Below are 21,019 nucleotides of genomic sequence, written 5' to 3'. Positions count from 1 at the left end.
CTAATTGATTTTTGCTTTACTCGTGGACTTATTGCTGGCTTGACAGGGTATCCACATGAACAGACACATAAGTATACCCCAAAGTCCCCCAATAATTTAACAAGGAGCAAAATTTACCACATTTTAGGTGTAAATCATAGGCCACGCTGCCTAGGGGGCAGTAGGATATTTCGCTATTTCAGATACCAATTTGCCATTATTAAGCAGAAACAGAAATAGAAAACTCTAATTAGGCGGAAATGGTCAGTGAACTGCTTAATGTGAGGATACTGTTGGGCACACATACACTGCAAATGTTATATTACCTTGGTCAAACAAGTTTTCACTACTAAGTGCAGCAATTGGCAGTCAGAACATATCACTAAATCTCTATAAAAAAGGGGGCACAAACAGTTGTGAGATATAATATAAAAAGAGATATTGAACCTAAGGACTTATATAGAGGATATCATTGATCAGAGGGTTAGATTTAAAATTCTAGTAGACAACATAAAATAACATTATTTGTACTAGAGAGTATATTGAGGACCTGAATGCTCGGCTTAGGCGTCTCTACAGGTAAGCAAAAACCTCAACTGTGAGCGAGAAGGATGGCACTTAGGCAGTGGTGGATCCAGGGCGGCGAGGGGTTCCCCCCTTAACGTAGTCTAAAGTAGTGTAATTTACTTAATTAACGCAAGTTTATCGGATCAACTTATTTTGCCCCCCCTAAAAAATCCTAGATCCGCCCTTGCACTTGGGAGCTACTGCTGAAAGGGCTGGAGAATCCACCTGACGGGCAGATAGCCGGGAAAATTGTGTAGTAGCGAAGGAACTAGCGGGTGCTTCGAAGATGTCTCTGACCCAAGTTAAAAATAAAGAAGATTTTATAGAACTATGACGAATAACAGCTCGACCTCGGAGCGTTTAAAAAAGGTTTTAAGTCAGAAGTTTCGAACTGCTCTAAATATCCCTGACATACTGATATTTGATCTTGAAGTATTTTGAGATCTCAATTTCCTAGTAAATTCGAAGAGGCTCTAGATATCTTGAAAAGCAGCAAGGACGATAGCAAAGGTGTAGTACCATTAGATCTATTGAAACCCATGTTTGAACTTCTGTCATGTATTTGACACGAAGAAAAAGTTGCGAGTGAATGGTCAGCTGCCAGTCATTCTTGAAAAAATATTTCTCAACAGAATAAGATTAGAGTGAAAAAAGTTCTAATGAATGAGCAGCACGAATTTCATCAGGAGAGGCCGTTTTGTGACCCGATTAAATAAAAAAAAACAAGTTTTTTTTTAACTGAAAGTAAGGAGCAACATTAACTTAAAACGAACAGAAATTATTCCATGAATGAAAGGGGCTGTCCCCTCCTCAACGCCTCACTCTTTACGCTAAAGTTTTTAATGTTTTAAAAAATAGCGTTTTGAGAAAGAGTCTAACTTTAGCGTAAAGAGCGAGGCGTTGATGAAGGGACAGCCCCTTTCATACACGGAATAATTTTCTATTCGTTTTAAGTTTAAATGTTGCTCCTTACTTTCAGTTAAAAAAACCAGTTTTTTTATTTAATTTTTGAACGTTTTTGAATTAATGCAGCTTTGATTTTGGCTAATCGCACATGAATAATTAATACAAAATTTGTATATTAATTTTACTTTTATTTGGTTAAATGGCTTTCTCAAAAGTTGTTAAATTTCATTTACGAACGTTCTTATTGATAATAAATATACATATCTTACGAAGTAACTTACGTAGCGAACTTCTATATTCATATATTTTTAATACGTATATTAGGAGGTTCGCCCCCTAGTCAATACCTCGATGTTTACGCTAAAGTTCAAATTTTGTTCAAATTCTTTAAAAATGACCTCTTAATCACAAAGGCCGTTAATTAGAATAAATAGCTCTTATGAAAGTACTAAAAAATCTTTGGCTTAAAGAGCGAGGTATTGACTATGGGGCTAACCCAATCATATACGTAATAATTTCTGTTCGTTTTAAGTTTTGAAGTTGATCCTTACTTTCAGTTGAAAAACTTATTTTTTTTAAATTTAATTTCTGATCGATTTTTAAATAATGCTGGTAAATCCGGGGCCCCCTTCATAGCAATGTACCTTCCCCCATGAAAACTTCTTCCCTGGAAAGATCCTCCAATATAACCACCGACCCCCCTCCCACTATCAGAAAAAATCCCCCCTGAAAATGTCTGTATACTTCCCAATAACCAATACTATATGTAAACATTGGGTAAAGTTCACAACTTTCAGCCCTCCCCCTAGGGGCTTTGGGGGACTAAGTCATCCTAAAAGATATATTTATTATATTTTTGACCATGTTGAACAAAATGGCTATCTCAAAATTTTGATCGGGTGACTTTGGGAAAAAAATGAGCGTTGGAGGGGGCCTAGTTGCCCTCCATTTTTTGTCACTTAAAAGGGCACTAAAACTTATAATTTCCGAACGAATGATCCCTTCCACGATATTCTAGGACCACTGGGTCGATACGATCACCCCTGGGAAAAAAAAAACAAAAAAACAAATAAACACGCATCCGTGATCTTTCTTTTGGAAAAAAAAACAACTAAATTCCACATTTTTGCAGATAGGAGCTTGAAACCTCTACATTAGGATTCTCTGATGGGCTGAATCTGATGGTGTGATTTTCATTAAGTTTCTATTACTTTTAAGGGGTGTTATCACTTTTTTCGAAAATCGGGCAAATTTTCTCAGGCGTGTAACTTTTGATGAGTAAGACTAAACTTGATGAAACTTATATATTTGAAATCAGCAATAAAATCTGATTCTTGTGATGTATCTATTAATATCAAAATTCTGTTTTTAGAGTTTCAGTTACTATTGAGCCGGATCGCTCCTTACTTACAGTTCGTTATCACGAACTGTTTAATGTGTAGCCCAATAGTAGTAATCGAAGGACTTAATGCATGGCAATGAATTTTGTTGACTTTCTCTAGGTCTTCGACTCAATACACCGTAAAATCATATGAAAGGTTATACTGTATGATGAGAAGCCGATGGAATTTTTAAATCTGATTAAAGCGCTATAATACTATCTGCCATATGCCATCTGCCATCTGCACAAAACGTGACTTTTTCTTCCTTTCCGTGCAATGTCTCTTTTTTCCTTACATATAGTTGTTAAACTTGGGTCCATTAATGCGTTGTTAGAAAAACAACTCCAAGCATTTGATAACAAATTACCTAAGGTCCATTTTTAGTATACACTGGAGAGACAAAATGAGGAACGATGAAATTTATCGCATGATAAATGAAACCCCATCATCAATGACATTAGAAAGTGGAGAGAAAAGTATTGGGGACTTCATGGTACGAATTTGGGATAGAAAGCTGCCTCATGAGGTTTGATGATGTACACCTCCTGGTCTTCGCAAGCGAGGAAGATACCAAAACAACCCTCGTCAGGCTACTAGAGAGGGAGGAAAAGTTAGGGAGAACTTCAATAGAGGAGCTCCAGCTGAACGATCAGAACAGGTTGTTGGACCTAGAAATTACTCAAGATCATAAAAAGTTATTTCTTAAGTCATCTGCTTAGAAATTGCTCTCGCTACCTCAACTATGGCAGGAATAGGCCCTGCTTCATGAAAGTAAGTTAAAGGCTAATAAATATTAACATAGTTGCTACGTTTAGATCACAGTTTATAGACAGTAAGCTTATCGCAGATAATTTCTGGTCTTCGGTCTCGGTGCGAACAAAAAACTCCTCCCACTTGTTTCTGCCTTAGCGGATTAGTCTGTTATTGTCAATCACTGAGAAATGGCTACTAAGTGCATTATTCGTATTAGCGGGTCTCCACTTCTTTCGTGTCCAAGAGAAATCTGACTTGTCTACCCGAGAAAAGATCTGATAACGCCTATGTTTTTATCTGCAAAAACGTTCTCCGGAGCACTCGCACCCCCGTCCGGGTTTTTATAATGGGAGAGATAGAGAATGATCATACTGCTAATTCTATAAACTGTGGCTTAGATACTACTTTAGCGGCAAAAGCCTTTGCTAGGGCATAGCTATAAGTTGAAGCCAATGGCATAAACATTGGGTTTTAGGTGGTATTGTGACTTAATAATAAATACACATCTTAGATCTTACAGGGGGTGGCTATAAGCTAAAAATCAATATAGTTGATCCCCATCCCCAAAAATAGAGTGAAAACCTCCCTGAAATAGAATACTAATTATTTCTAAGGAACTTTACACTTCAAGTTTGTAATAACGAATAGCTTAATAGGACGTAATTTTTTTGTCGAAAAAATAATGATCTTTTCCAGATTTGTATTTTTCGGGGGAACAGGCTGGCCGAAAAAGTATGGAATATAAAAACATAAGAAATTATTGCGAATACGAAAAAAGCAAAGCTTTGAGGGGGAATGGCGCAATCCCGAGAGTCCCTCTTCCCAATACAAATTCTTAAGACTTATTTCAGATGTGAGTAATTTTAAGTCTTAATGTTATCTATTTTCTAGTGTTGACTCGATCAAGCAATGGACATTTTGATATTTCACCATTTCACCATTCTGGGATTTGTTTCCTAATAGTATAAACAGCATAGAAAAAAAACACATGCGTTTTCACTCTGTAATTATTCTGTTAAAATGGATACTGGTGTTAACAGATTAGCAGTGAACCGGTTCTCATCTATGAAAACAAATATGGCGTTTCAGTATAATTATTGAAATGTGTATTAAATTTAAAAGATCTTTATAAATAAAGAAGTGTCAGGTGTTAATATTTGGGACCAGATCTGTTGCTTCACAATTATCTTACTAAATAGATTCAGCTTTGAAATTAATCTTATAATTAAGGTTGCTTTACATGACCCATAAACACACTTTTACTTTTAATTCTAGCACACACTTTTACCTTTATCTTTACCTTTTACCTTTTTATGTTTACCTTTTATTTTTGCCTTTTATGATTTATCATTTCATCGAAAGGCAATATGCATTATCTCTGTGTTTTATACCATACGACAGGAAAGTACCTATTTTTGTGTGTTGTGCTACAGAAAAAAGAAGAAAAGTCCTATAATTCAACATATCGAAGAACATTAGAGCAGAAACTAAAATATTGATCCAGAGAAAAATGATAGCATAAATTCGTAGACATGTACTGGCCCATAGAAACTGAAGATGGAACCCTTAAATGCTAGCACAGATTTTAACCATCAGTTACGTTTTCGAAACAAGTATGAGAATGAAATGCAAAAGAACAACAAGAAAAAACCTTAGAATAAATTACAGAATATAAAAATTTACAGCTTTTTCCTCTTGCATCCTAAATCCATTATAACTTTCGTTCTTTTCCCCCAGCAGTTTTACGTATAACGAGAACAATAGTAGCAATTTCCTTAGAATTGAGAAAACCTGTGTTTTGGTCAAATTTGTTAATAACAGCTTAGTTAGGAATAAAGGTGGAAAATTGCACTTGGTATTGTTTTCCTGTTAAGCAAAGTAATATTTTACGAAAAATGTTCCTTCTTACTTCATATTCGTATTTGTAAAAAAACAAATTCAACATTCAGATTAAAAAAATTTTGTTTAAAGTAAATTAAGAAGAGATTAAATCTAGTTAGATTGAAACATATTTTGTTTGCGTCAATTTTATTGAATTAATATCAGTAATATTCAAATAAAAAATGTCTTATTTCACATTATTTATTAATTTACTTAAGAAGGAAGGATCAAGGCTAAAATACCAAAAAAAATGAATGAAGGTGATGAGAAGAAATACAACACCAAAAACAGTGAAAGACCTTAGGTTTCTCATTTTGTTTAATTATTCAAGTACTAGTTCTCAGGCTTAGATGCAGAAGAATGCAAAAAATTTCTTCAATGCCTACCACTTTCATAAGATGACTGCAAACAATCACGTACAGTAGAAAGCAGGTTGGTATACCCTTTCAACACTAAGAAATGACCATGACGAAGAAAAAAATTATTGAGAGAAGGATAGTTTTTATAGTGGTATTGTTGTCGTAAAATGGACACTCATTAGCCCTTTCGCAATAACGGGATTACAACCCGAAATTTTTGGGTGAAGACTATAGCTCTTACCAAAGAGGTTGCTGAGTATTCAAGCTTTGAAGATAATGGAAAAGAAGTTCATGATTAATTAATTAGACAGACACCAATCCTACCAATGCTGGACTGCTTCAGAAGTCCAGCAGGCTCTATAATGCCTGGACCTGACCACATAGTCCAGTCCAGTTAAGATACCAAATGGTATCATTTTACACTCTTAGGTGTCCGGTCCACTGTCATTTACTCTTCCAGCTCTTTACAAGCCAGACTTTACTAACCTTACTATCGATAGGCAGCATGGATTTCACTAGGTATGCTAGACAATTGACGGCCTTAATGTCAAGCATCAGGAGGGGGTTAATCTCAGGGCACACGAAATTTATAGGCGTCTACTTGAGTTTCCTGATAGTTTCCTAAGAGATCGTACTCTCCACAAAGTCCCCAATGGATGTACGTCCAGTGAGTACACACTAAAGTCTGAGGTTCCTCAGGTTAATATCCCGGTATCCATACTCTATTTGGCATATTGACATAAGGAAGAATCTCTTTAACCCCATACAAAATTTTCCTGAAGATACTACGGTCCATAAAGCAGTCTAAAAGCATGATGACTCTATACATACCGCCCTGTCGCTGCAACTCGGTCTTCCAAAGATAGAAAAGTGGTCTGATTTCTGGATGGTCAAAATCAATACATCTAAGAATAAATAGATACTAATTAACCGATCGAAGGCTTCAGTCAGCAAATGGACTTCATTTTGAAAGGTTAGGACATCGAGTGAGTTGCCTAACAGCGACTTTTGAGAATTTGTTTCTTCTCAAACCTTTCTTGGGGAAGATATCTTAATTAAGTCATATACTCCGGTGAAGGGTAGCTGGGATTGATTTTTTTTTTTGTAGAAAAAATAAGCAAACATCCAGTTCACTTATTACTGTCCAAGCCATTTATTAAATCTAACACCAAATATGGATGCTTATTCTTCAAATGGGCTTCCAAAATCCTGATGACACCACTCCCAAAAATCAAACGTAGGGTCTCAAGGGTGATTCTCCAATCGGTTCGGATTTACAACATCTAAGAAAGAGATTCCATGCGACGTCAATGCTTTGGTTCAAAAAGTACGTCTAGCACCCCCAGAACGACGAGCTAATTATGCAAGTGCCACCGTTAGCCAAGCAAATGCGTCGAACACACATAGTTAATGCATGGTCGAATTAAGAGCAAAAGGAAAGACCTCACACTGAGTAATTGAAGAACAGCCTAGCAAGACAATGCATCTCCGTTTGAAATGCGCTCCCGAGAGGGAGGGGGTGTACCCCTGGAAACCCATCTGTGAGTTTTTCGTTGAAAATTATCATAAAAAAAGAGATGAAGGTATCCTTGCCAGAAATTATCTCAGGCAACCTGGTCACAGCAACTTGAGTAAGGTTTTATTTATAATTGTAGATCCAAATATATGAGAAACAAAAGAGGATTCGTCTTCTGGACGTGACATTATAGTTTTGAGAAACTCGAGTGTAGAACCTTTGTTGTTTTGCATCTCAGAGATACTTCGCATACCAGGCGAAAAAAAAAAACTAAACAAGACATGGCAGCCCCTAGCTTATTTTTGACGAAATAAGTCAGTTTTTAACGATTAACACAAAAACCCCATTTTGTTATACCCTGTTTCTCACCCGGTAAGTGTCATGTTAGTGCTTATGGTGACGGTCAACCTCAAAAAGGGATTGGAATTTTTTTATGGCAATTTTCATGGGTTATCAATTTTGGTACATAATCAGTGAATGGAAATAGCGGTCGTGGCTAATTTGCTGAGAATAAATGATTGCTGGGATTTTGATTGCTTTAAGGGCGCGTATGATAAAAGAGAAATTAAGATAACACGTTTAGACCGCAACAGTGTTTAAAAGGGCAGATGAGAACTATGAAATGCTATTTAAATGACCTTCCAGTTTCATAAGACCGCCCTGACATATTCTACCTTATATATGAGGTGTACGAACAAGGGCGTATTCAAGATTTTTATTCGGGGGGAGGAGGCTTTACAATAAACCTTAAAAAACGCATTAAAAATTTGTTTACAGGCATTTTTGCCACGTTTTCACAAATTGGACACAAATTTGAGGGTTAAAACCCCATACCCCCCCCCCCTGGATTACGGCCTTGCACTCGAATAATTAACTATTCTTATAAACATTTTTTTCAGTGAAACTGACGGCTATGGGGTATTGCATTGTTACACACCAGATATTAGGGCAGAGACCAGAATACCCATTTTTTAGGTTGGGGGGGGGGTGAGGTTAGGTCGAAATTTTAGATTATCTACGAGAGGTGCTTGAGATGAATATGTAAAGTAGATCAAACCGTTGACCTCTTTTCGTTTGGTGAAATAGATTTAAATTAGGCGTGCAATATAAATGTAGAGGGACGGACAACTACCCTCTTTCTATGGAAACGGTAGTGTTTTAGCATAAAACTTTTTTTAGCAATAAAAATATTGTGATAAAAAGTAGAGCTTGTGTGTGAAGAGCGAGGGCTTGTACCGTGCCACTCTAATTTAGGAAAACTCATTTTTTATTTTGAAAAACAAGCTCACTAAAATTAGCACATTTCTCGAAGTAAAGTTACAGATATTTAACATTTAGTATAACGAAGGTGATAGCCCAACCACAACATTAAGGATAGCCCTTAATTTTACATTCAAAATAAACATAAACATAAGAAAACAAGTTTATGCAAATAAAAGTAAAAAGTGGCATTAAAAGAGAAAACGAAAATACATCATCCTGTACATGAGGGGGGTCTGTGATCCCACCTCTCAAATTCCCGTTCTCATTCTCGTTCGCGTCCTTGACTCATCGTCCCATGTAGCCTACTCCGAGAATGTTTTCTGTAAGACAATAACAGATGAAGTTTTTTTATTCTTTTTATTTCTCCTTTTGATTTTGTATATTTTTCAATTTATACAATATATTTTGTCTAAATTATACCAGGCATTAGAGTTTTAGCAATAAACTATTGAAAAACAGTGTTCACTTTAAACCAGTTTTTATTTATCATAAGACTAAATAATACTACTACTACTACTACTACTAACAACTCACCGCAGCACCAGGCCCCCTGAGGCCAACACAGCTACGCACGCTCTTCCGCCACCCCAATCTATTCAAAGCCTCCCTTTTTACACCCGCCCAAGAAGTTCCCATTTCCTTTAAATCTTTCTTTATGACGTCCTCCCACCCCAGACGGGGACGACCTGCTTTCCGTTTAGACCTAGAGGGTTGGCCGAAAAGAACAATCTTCGGCAATCTGTCATCCTTCATCCGCACAACGTGCCCTAACCACCTCAACCTTTCTTTCATTATAGCCCTAGAGAGCGGTATTGAACCACATTTCTCGTATAGCCTATTGTTTGAAATACGGTCAGTCAGCCGGGTACCCAGAACAATCCTTAAGCAATTTCTGGAAAACATCTAGCAAATCTTCATCCGCTTTTCGGAGCGTCCATGCTTTGACCACTGTTTGAGAGCCATATTTGACCACTGTCATCATTGTAGCTTCTAATATTATAATCTTGGTTTGCAGACTTATCTTCCTATTCTTCCAGACTTTTTTTTAACTGTGAAAAAACACCCTGAGCCTTGGCTATTCTATTTTTAACATCTTCACTGCACCCACCTTCTTTACAACTAGTACTAATACTACTAGGTAAGTGAAGCTATTCACTTGATCGATCTTCTCGTTCCTCAACATCACCTTTTCATCTTCACTTATTCCTAGCCTTAGTGACTTAGTCTTCCTAACATTAATTTTCAAACCAATTCTAGCACCCTGAACTCGCAAAACCTCTAAAACTGCATAAATTTTGCTCACACTTTCATCTAGGATGCTTAAATCATCAGCATAATCCAAGTACAGGAGACTTTTTCCTCCCCATTTGATTCCGTGGTCTCCCATTGCCTTTCCTGTGCTCCTTAAAACAAAGACAATCAAAGTAATCCATATAAATAGGGATAGAACACAACCCTGCTTAACTCCTGATTTAATACAAAACCAGCTGCTCACCTCATTTCCTACCTTAACCACAGCAGCCTTATTCTCGTACATAGCACTAATCACTTTAATGTATTTGTCTGGTATACCATACAAGGATAAAACCTTTACTAAAGCTCTTCTATCAACAGAATCGAACGCTTGCTCATAATCTATAAAACTGAGCGCCAAAGGTGTTTGAAAACTCTGGCACTTCTCAATTATCAGCCTAAGAGTGAAAATTTGGTCGACACATACTCTACCTTTTCTAAAACCGCACTGTTCTCTTCTTAAGACTTTGTCTACGGCATCTCTCAGTCTAAAAAGTATCATATTACTAAGTAATTTGCTACCCACAGAGACCAGACTAATGCCTCGATAATTACCACACTCACTTTTATCACCTTTCTTATAAAGTGGCTTAATTAAGGTTTTCATAAAATCGTTAGGTACTTCCCATTTTTCAAAAATCATATTCATAATCTTCAATAGCTTATTTCTAACCTCAGAGCTACCATATTTAAGAAAATTATTTACCACCCTATCAGCACCTGGAGCCTTATTATTCTTTAATCCTTTCAGTACTGTTGCTAATTCCTCCTCACAAAACAAATCTTCCTTCACATCCAGGGTATCACAAACTTTTTCATTTTCCACCATATTTTTTCCTGCATCTCTAGCTCGGTTAAGCAAGTTCTCAAAATGTTCGGCCCATCTTCTTTAGTTTTTTCCTTATCGCTAATTGCGACCCCATTCCTATCTTTAACTGGGACAAGTCCGGATTGACTACTCCCTCTCAATTTGTTAACGTGCCAGTACAAAATTTTACTATTATGCCGTCTAGCTGCATCTTCCAGATCCTCGGCAATTTTATCCATGGCCTCCACTTTACACCTCCTTAGTTCATATTTTAATGCTTTCTCCACTTTCTTTAAATTCCTTTCGTTTTCATATGATCTATTACTCAGATAACTCTTGTGCAAGTCCTTTCTCCTTTCTATTAGACATAAAGCTTTTTCACTAATATTATTAGCTACAGTCCTAGCTTTCTTCCCTAAGTAACTTCACAAATTATTTTTCCAAAATTATTCCAACTATCTTCCACATTATCAAATTTTAAACTCTGAAGTTTAGTATTCAGCTGTCCCTGGAAAGTTTCTCTCAAATTCTTATCCTGGAGTCTACCAACATCATAACTTCCCGGAAGGTAGTTACCCTTCCGATATTTCATCTTTAAATTAACCCTTGACACTACTGGATGGTGATCTTTACTTTTAACATCAATAGCAGCACTCCTATATACCCTATCATCTTGTCTTGGTCCTGCTAGACTTTGGTTAATAGTAGTGTAATCAATGAGGTTTGCTGTCTTAATATCCCTTGAATACAATGCTATTATATGAGCCATTTTATGACCAAGCACCGCATTTTTTATAACTAGATTGTTATACCTGCAAAATTGCAAGTTTCTGTATCCATTACTATTTTTTTTTCGTACACCAAATTTACGTAGGCTGGGATATCATCTATCCCTATTTCTACCAACCTGGGCGTTAAAATCTCCCAGTAATAACATCTTATTTCTACCTTGGACCCTGTCTATTTGCTCCTGTAACTGTAAGTAAAATTCATCTGAGTCACTAGTATCTCCGTCAGTCGGTTCTACAGGGCAGTTTACTACTATAACTGATATCCTGCACGTTTTAATCATAAAATGAGCATTGAGTGTTCTATTATTAATACCTTCCCAGCCTTAAAAAGACTTAGCGGCTTCCTTATTCATCATGAGCCCTACTCCCTGCCTATATAACCCCATCCTTCCCGCCTGAGTAAATAAATTCTATATGACCTACTTTCTTGCTTGCTATCCCTGGGATATGAGTTTCTGAAACTCCTAATAAATCCACTTCGAATCGTCTGAATTCGTCAGTCAAAATGTCGATACGATAGTAATTTTTTAATGTCGTAACATTCCAAGTTCCAATTTTCATCTTCTTTAAATCATTGAAATTATTTTCGCCTCAGGAAATAATATCAAGTTAAATAATATATTTAACTAAATTATTTTTGAGGATCTACGCTGCATTAGTTTCATAGAAATCCACGATCAAATGCTCTTTCTGGGGTTGCCTAAAGTTCATTAATGTGGCACTATGGCACCAAGCACTATGTGTTAAATGTGTGTATTGTTAAGGACTAGCAGTGCCGCATTAAATTTAACTAATGGGGAGTAAAAATAGATTTACTTAAGTCAGTAAATCTATATGAGTGATCATTGTTATGGGAATTAGTTATTTGAGATCAATTCAGTGCGCTGACTTGGATAAAAGCTTTGAAAAACCTTTTACTATGATTCTTATGCTCCATATTTAAACACATGAATTAAATGCACAAGGAACCATATGTTGCAAGCTCCTTTAAATCGGCCATAGTTATACCCCGTAAGCATTACAGCCTTTTTTTGGAAAATGAATAACACAACCGCGAAGTGGATCAGTAATTACCATTTGCTGCCTGTTAACATCTGTGATATTCGTATTGTAGTTCCATTGTGAGGACATGACAAAGTTGCAAACGACGGAGGCTTTTTTGTCGTAGTCAACAAGAAATCGAAGAGCTGCTGCTTCATCTGTGTTGTTGCCCTGGAATCGAAAAAAAAAAATTATTGCCATTCATGAAACTTTTGTTATTGATAATAAGACATTTATTTGAAATATAAATGAAGGAAAATAAAGTAGGGGGGTCCCCCTTAAGACCTTCAAGAGACCCAAATTAAGACAATTATGTGAACAACACGTTAAACCATAGCATTCTAAAAGTTTAACAGCACCAGTTCTACTCTTCAATTCATTTATTTGTCTCCAAATGTGTCATTTTTTCCTGTTCAATTTTACAATTTCTGAATAGCAAAATGGAGTTAAATTTCCAATATTTTCTAAATCAATTTGTTTTTTATTGCAATGTTATTGTTTTTTTTAATTTTTTTAACTTTTTAAGATTTTTCCCACAAATTTGAATATTTCCACCTTCCGATTTTTTTTTTTAAGGAAATGATTTTTTTTTAATATAAAATTGCTTAACTGACCCATATTTGCGGACCCCAGCAGAAATATTTACAGAAAATAAAGAGGGGCCAAGCTACTAAATAATTTTCTAAGAAAACCAAAGATTAAAAAGGATTTATTACAGGAGAAGTAATTCTTAAAAATTAGTATTTTTATTTCTGCAAGTCAAGGTGGGACGGTTTGGGGAAAAAAAAACGGTCTTTTTGCGCCCAAGCCTATTGTGTAAGAATGCAGACGCTTATGCTAAGCGCACGCTAAGTTATAGCGACAGTTCCCTTGCAAAACACCAAAAATAAGGAAAACCTTGACTGTCCTCGTTGTAGAGACAGGCTAAGTGCAATATGCTAATTTCTTCAGCGTTTTACGGATACACCTTCATTGAAGCCATACTGCATAGCTTCTAAAGTACCTTCTAAAATCTAAATATAATTAAACACTATAACTTTTAAAAGAAGGGATATCCCCCCCTCCCTAGAAAGTTCAAAATTTTAGAACTGAGAACGCCATAATTTATGGTTCAAGGCATATTTCCCGTTGTCCACCTCCCTCAATTTCATCTATATGCCCATGGATAAAGATAATCTTTTGAATCTCGAAGATTTCAACTTAGCTGATTAAAACCATTTGTTTGCCCATAACTATTGCCCATAACCCATAATTATTGCCCATAACAAAGCCCTAAACACAGGTAGGCTACACATACAGAAATAGAAAACTGAACAGAGCTCAGGCTATGGTTACTTTGCGTTATTTATACTATTCTTCCATTTTAAATATTAAAAATCGAAAATATTCGTAACTGCAGCTCAGAGAAAAATCCGATCGCAAAATTTAGCAGAACCTGGCACTTTTCTTTTTTTTTTTTTTATATCTATGGATACGCTATTGCCCCAGCTACAGGGGCTTGGAAAGAAATCTTATGATAAAAGAATGATCTTAATCATGAGTGGAAGAATCCAAGTATAGTGTTTATCCATAGTAGGTTCTACCAGTGTATTTTACATATAAGTTTCCAGATATTAGGAGGAGGGTCTGTAACTAGCCCCACTAATGTCTTTGACGGTGACGCCACTGACCAGATAATACTTGCCAAGCAGGGAATAAAAGAAGCTCTAAATTCAATTCACATTAATGACTTATCAAAATCATTCATTGTCGGGTTTTATAAAATTTCATTATCGTTGTTGAAAAACTTCACGTTTTTGTTTGGACAATAGCATTTCGCTTAAGAGAAGGGAAAAATTTTATCTTTCTTTTTTAACTTAAAACTAAGCTTAAACTTAAAATAATAGTTAAACTTGATAATAAAACTTATAATTAAACTTCAAACCTAAAACTTAAACATAAAACCTAAAACCTATTTAGGTTTATCTAATACCTATTAAATTTACCTAAAACCTAAACCTATTTACCTAACCTAAAACCTATTAAATGAAACCTAAAACCTAAAACTTATAATAAAAAAAATTTAACTTAAAATAATAAATAATTAAGCTTAAACTTGAATAAATATATTCAAGAACCTTGAAAATAACGATAATACCTCTTCAAAACTGTGTCATACGGTAACTGGCATACCAATTAAGACAAAAATACCATATGTTAAAAACCAGCGACATTTGAAGATAACATATTTTCGCTTTATGTTGTAAATAGATTTTCATAAGCTTATAGTTAATTCAATAGTTTAATTTTTTTTATAAGGACTCTGTTCCATACATAACATGAGTGCGGCCTTAGCCTACGATTCAATTTAAGTCGCGTCCCGGAATATCTAAAATTCAGATGTAAGTCATCTGTCAAACTATTCAATTTTATAATTAAACAACATATATATATATAAACGTTAACTTGGATAAAATGTTACAAAATGTAAAGAATGCACCGAATGATGAATCAAAAATCGAGGCACTAGGAAGTTACCGTTTAGTACTTAAAGAGAACAACAAATTAAATAAAAGGAAAAAGTAAAATTATACAAGCAAGGAAAAAGCCACTCTTTTAAACTGCTTTAGAGAAAATAACAATAGGGAGTTCTGGAAAATCATAAAAAGAGATAGGCTAAAAGACCTACAGTCAGAGGTGCCCGCCCCCGAAACTTGGCCCGATTACTTCAAACTACTACAAGAAGATACCCAGGATCTCTGAACCAGGAAGATTACGTGTTATGCGACCCAATCACCCCGGAAAAAATTGAAGATTCACTTAACAAAATACGAGGTGATTCAGCTCCCGGGCCCGATGGAATTCCTGTGGAGATCTTCAAAGCATTTAGAACCGTTCTTTTACCTTTTTTGGCCTCATTATTTAACCTCGTAATTTCAAAGAGGGAGCGACCAATGACCTGGAAAACCTCGCTTATTCTCCCACTTTATAAGAAAGGTAATCCCACTGCACATAATAACTATAGACCAATAAGCCTCCTAAACAGTGCTGGAAAAGTTCTAGAAAAAATTATAGATAAAAGGCTGGGAATGTGGATAGAAGAGAAAAAAATCTTGCAAGAAGAACAAGGTGGGTTCGTATACATTCCACGGCTGATAGAGTTTTTGTTATTAATGCTCTTGTAGAAAAGCACTGCAAAGGTAAAGGAAAATTATATGTGGCCCTAATCGATTTGAAATCAGCATTTGATAGTGTAGATCGTGTTTTATTGCTGAATGTTTTATCAAATCTAGGCCTACCAGCCTTTTTTTTACAAATTCTATCATCTATGTATTCATTGACTAAAAGTTTTGTGAAAGTAGTTAGGAAGGGAATATCTCTGCCATTTTTCTCGAAAAAGGGTTTGCGCCAAGGAAGTACACTTTCGCTAAAATTATTTGCTATCTTTGTTAATGATATTGTTCCTTATTTCCGACAAAGACGGGCACCTACTCTTCGACTGGGAAATTTGAATATGTCAATGCTACTATTTGCAGACGACATTATATTACTGGCAAAGACAAATAATGATTTACAAACTCTCTTGAATCTCCTTGGAAAATATTTGCAAGAGAAGAAACTAGAGGTGAATGTCAAGAAATTCCAAGTCATGATTTTTAGCAAAAAACCCTTGGAATCAGCACCGCAATTTTTATTGAATGGAAAAATGCTGGAAGTGGTGGAAAAGGCCAAATACTTAGGTTTCATCCTTTGTCAAAATGGAAAATGGACGAGTCATATTACAACGATGGCACAGAAAGGAAGAAATGCTTTATTTGGTATATACAGAAGCACACTAACAGCAGAAATAAGTGAACTAAGCCTCCACAAACATATATTTAATATTAAAATTATGCCTATCCTACATTACTGATCAGAAATATGGGGGTACCAGCCGGCAAAGCAACTAGAAACCCTTTAACTTCAATATTATAAACGAGTTTTTGGCCTACACAATGCAACACATCCGTTAGTTTTAAAAGGTGATCTTGGTATATTTAACCTGAAATTGAAAAGATATACCCAAATCATCAAATTTTGGTTAAGACTTCTAGAACTTCCCCAGACTTGCCCGAGCAGCATATGAAGATCTTCTCCTTCAGTTTAACAAAACATCATGGTCACCACAAATCAAAAGGATATTAGATGAGAATGGATTTTCAAGTTCGTGGGAGAAGGGAAAAGGGCCAGAAGATCGTGAAAAGTTCTTCAAGAAATTTAGTGCAAGACTTGAAGACCAAGAAGTGCAACTATGGCAAGCAGCTGTGGACAAATCTCCGAGTCTTACTTTGTATAGAGAAGTAAAAGAGAATTTTGGTCAGGAGTTTTATTTCAAGCTGGGATTGCCGATAAAATATCTGAGGATTTGGATTCAGATTCGAGCAAATTGTCTTCCAATTTATACTAAGGTTGTAAGGAAAAAGAGGGAAGGTCCGGAGGTAGGGTGTAGTTGCTTGAGATGTGGGGAGACTGATTATAAGTTGGGCCATTTCCTCCTCTGGTGTAAGCAACTCTCTCATTTAAGGGGATTAATTATCCAGGAGGGGGAAGATAGGCTGCTTTGTAAGTTAATGAGGTCTAGGACTCCCCGTTATATTGTGGCAGTAGGAAATTTTGTATTGATGGGAAGGAGGTAAATGAAGTGTAATTTTTCTTTAGTAGTTGTCTTTTTGTATATGGCTTTAATTGGCTTTTAAATACAGATTATTATTATGACAGTCCTCTACTAGAGTTGCAAGTTATTACCTAAACTTTAGTTACACACACACACACACACACACACACACACACACACACACACACACACACACACACACACACACACACACACACACACACACACACACACACACACACACACACACACACACACACACACACACACACACACACACACACACACACACACACACACACACACACACACACACACACACACACACACACACACACACACACACACACACACACACACACACACACACACACACACACACACACACACACACACACACACACACACACACACACACACACACACACACACACACACACACACACACACACACACACACACACACACACACACACACACACACACACACACACACACACACACACACACACACACACACACACACACACACACACACACACACACACACACACACACACACACACACACACACACACACACACACACACACACACACACACACACATACACTTTTAACTTCCGTTCAAACGAGCCCTCTTACAATATTCTAGGACTACTGGATCGATACGATCACCCCTGGGAAAAAAACAAATAAACATGCATCCGTGATCTTTCTTCTGACAAAAAATACAGATTTCAACATTTTTGCAGATAGGAGCTTGAAACTTCCGCAGTATGGTTTTCTGATACGCTGAATTCGATGGTGTGATTTTTATTAAAGTTCTATGACTTTTCGGGGGTGTTTCCTTAATACTTTTAATACTTTTCCTTAATTTCCGTTAGTACTTTCTTATAACCTTTTCTAGCCCGTTCGGGAACGCCCTACTTTTTGTCTCGCCCCAGACGAATGGCCAAAATGCACATCATTGGCATTATGTCTAAGGCCATCTTTGGCATTGGGCTGAAGGCCATTTTTTCCTTCAGCCAAAAAAACGTGGCTTATTTCAGTGTGATGAATTGGCAGGAATAGTAATTGCAACGGTTTTTTTTCCCTGTAATATTGTTGAAAATGGAAGATTGACGTTGAATTTTTGTTAACATTGAAATTTTTGTTTTCAGGTTCATGGAATGTTTCTAATGGAGATTGACTCAAGATACGAGATACGAATATTTTAGGAGACACGAGTATTTTATTAATTCATATCTCGCCATTGGATGCTTTGACATACGAATAATCAGAAGTTCATGCAGTATTTTAGGTTTTTGGCGATTTTAGAAATTTCTCACTATGAATTATTGTTTTTTTTTCGTGAATTTTTCACAATAAGGTCCTCGATTTCTTCATATAGAGATGCAACTTTTAATATAGGTTCTGGTTTGGTTTTGTCAGTCATATTTGTCGATGTGTAGCCTACTTTTTAATTATGGTTTAATGTTATATGTCATGCAGGCAGTATTTCTTGAATAGGGCGTTCTTCTTGAAATGAAAATTTCATTCATAGGTACAAGAGAATAGAAAATATGGGTATAACTTTTGGGAAACCAAACTGGGATACGGTTGGAGCCACTAATCCAAATCAATCAAACTTGTTTAGACATGATCAGATTTTTTAAAACATGTTACCGATGTTTTTGCTCCGAGATTTTATTAGCGTTGTTATTTATGTGTAAATAAATTTTACAGTTTCTTAATACTTAATACTTAATATTTAAGCTGTCCGAAATTTCGATAAAGGGTTTTTGTTCCCCAAATTTAAGTAAAAACAGCACAAAATAAAACAGTACTTAAACCCAGGAGGAACCCCCTCTTTGAAATAGACAGATTTATCTAAATTAAAGTAAAAACTTCATATAGTCAAACTTCACTCAAGGAAAGGGAGGGAAACTCTCCTGAATCCTCTGCTTATAAACATAATTTTTGGGGTTATATCTTCATCTTCTGTCATCACACGTAGTCAAATCTTTCTCAAAACCTATCGTGGAGAATTATTTGCTTGCACATTTTACTGGAAAAAAAATTCTCATCTCCCCCTAGCTAGAGAGGATTAGTATCAAGTCTATCATGATCTGAAATAATAGAACGGGCAGATATTCGTTTTTTGTTTTGTTTTGTTTTTTCGTTTTATGTGTAACCGTGCAGGTTATCGAGTAGGTCTCGGATATTTAGCAGAGCCGGCTCCAGTTTAATGGTTCCTGGACTCCCCCCCCTATTTAACTAATGCCTAGGCATAGAACTAATCTATATCCTAAGGCTCACTGATGTTTTGGCTAAAATTGTTTTTTGTAATTGTTTCTCATTAAAAGTTGGTTTGTTATGCCATATAGTGCAACTTAAAAAAAAGACAAACTTTAGTATATAGCCTAGGGTTATATCAAGGCGTTAGGGGGAGGGGGGAGCTACGATGCAGCAAAATTGGAAGTAACTCTGAGAATCAAACAAATATAAATTCTCTGAATATAATGGTGTTATACTTTTGTCACTAGAATCTTTAGTTCAGAAGTAGAGATAAACTGCACTGCTACCGTTTAATGTAACCTTTGCTGGTACTTGAGCATTATATGGGCCTTGCTAAAAAGTCATGTTTGGTTAATGCTAATGAAAAAAAATAAAATAGGATGAATATATAACAGTTAAAAAACAAATTTAGGCTGTATATTTGCACATTAGGGGGGTAAAGCATAGCATATATTAAATACGTAACCTAACCTAGGTACCTTTCCCCCCTAAACCCCAAAAAGCAACAGTTTAAATATCGTATACACAATGAAAACCACGCAATCATTGTATTACTCTATAGCGGTTAACCCGTCAAAAACGGATTTTTCGTGACTGGTTCCCTTGTAAAGGCCCATATATTGCCCAAGTACCCTTTTGTTATTTAGAAAAATTCATACACTGTTTAATTTTGGATCAGGCCACTGACAAAGTCTTGGCTTCGACAGTTCTCTCATTGATCCACAATGAATTTCCCTCAATGGTTCCAAGTTCTTTATCTATTCTAATCTCCATAAACCTCCTGCCTTAACGTTGCCGACCCGTCAGGTCGTGTACGCATGCCTCCAACGGGGTCAAACCCAGTACCTTACCTGTAAATACTTATGATTTAAGCTTCGACGTCTTCCTCGCACATCTTTTGGATATCCAAGAAACAAGAACGTAACCAAAATTATTGTACCCGACAACTTCATTATTGAACAACTGGACACTCGCAAAGATCAGAAGACCATACCACTAATGAAACTGAAACATCTGATGTGAAAATGGGAACATATTTGGTATAACGGTTATCAAATCTTATGAGTCTTCGTTTCGGATCAGTTATTTTATCTTTTCTTCTTTTATTTACCACAAAATCTGTGTATGCATACGAAATTAAAATGTAATAGCATATAATAACCAAAAAACTAAACAGCTTGATTTAGCCGATTTAAAATACCAAAGTTTATTTTCACTTGGCTGAATATTGGCAGACGACATGACGTAAATGCAAATTAACTGATCATATACAATAATTCTAAAATCCAAGCCATGATCATTAACATTATAATTATCTTCTTATCAAATCATATTCGGGTAAAATCAAATCAAATTAATGCCGTGAAACACATTGGCATTAGAACCGTCGAATCTTTATCTAATGCAGTAATCGTTACCTAGAATAGGCCTTAATTGATGAATCAGCACGTGCCCTAGTAGCTGGGGAGAAGGGATTTATTGGAGGCTTAGACCTCCCAGACTTGATTTTAAACATTAAAATGCAAATGTGTGATTCACAAAAAAGCTTTCTTTTTCGAATTCAGAATT

At 36.0% G+C, this 21,019-nt stretch overlaps 1 protein-coding gene across 1 annotated transcript in view; it reads right to left on the bottom strand.

The window, feature by feature from the left end:
- Positions 1-20,453, bottom strand: part of LOC148945463 (angiotensin-converting enzyme-like) — a 129,007-nt gene extending 108,554 nt beyond the window's left edge. The window contains exons 1-2 of the mRNA XM_089099407.1: positions 20,302-20,453; positions 12,573-12,710 (exon numbers count right to left, since the gene is read on the bottom strand). Of these exons, the coding sequence (XP_088955533.1) occupies positions 12,573-12,710; positions 20,302-20,403 (240 nt within the window). The 5' untranslated portion in view covers positions 20,404-20,453. The remainder of the gene's footprint in view (positions 1-12,572; positions 12,711-20,301) is intronic.
- Between the last annotated feature and the right edge of the window lie 566 nt (positions 20,454-21,019).

The sequence above is a fragment of the Artemia sp. Qi Xiang Cuo genome, chromosome 13 (genome assembly GCF_049724085.1).
Source record: "Artemia sp. Qi Xiang Cuo chromosome 13, ASM4972408v1, whole genome shotgun sequence".
NCBI classification, from domain to species: Eukaryota; Metazoa; Arthropoda; class Branchiopoda; order Anostraca; family Artemiidae; genus Artemia; species Artemia sp. Qi Xiang Cuo.
This window is presented reverse-complemented; position numbering and strand designations above follow the sequence as displayed.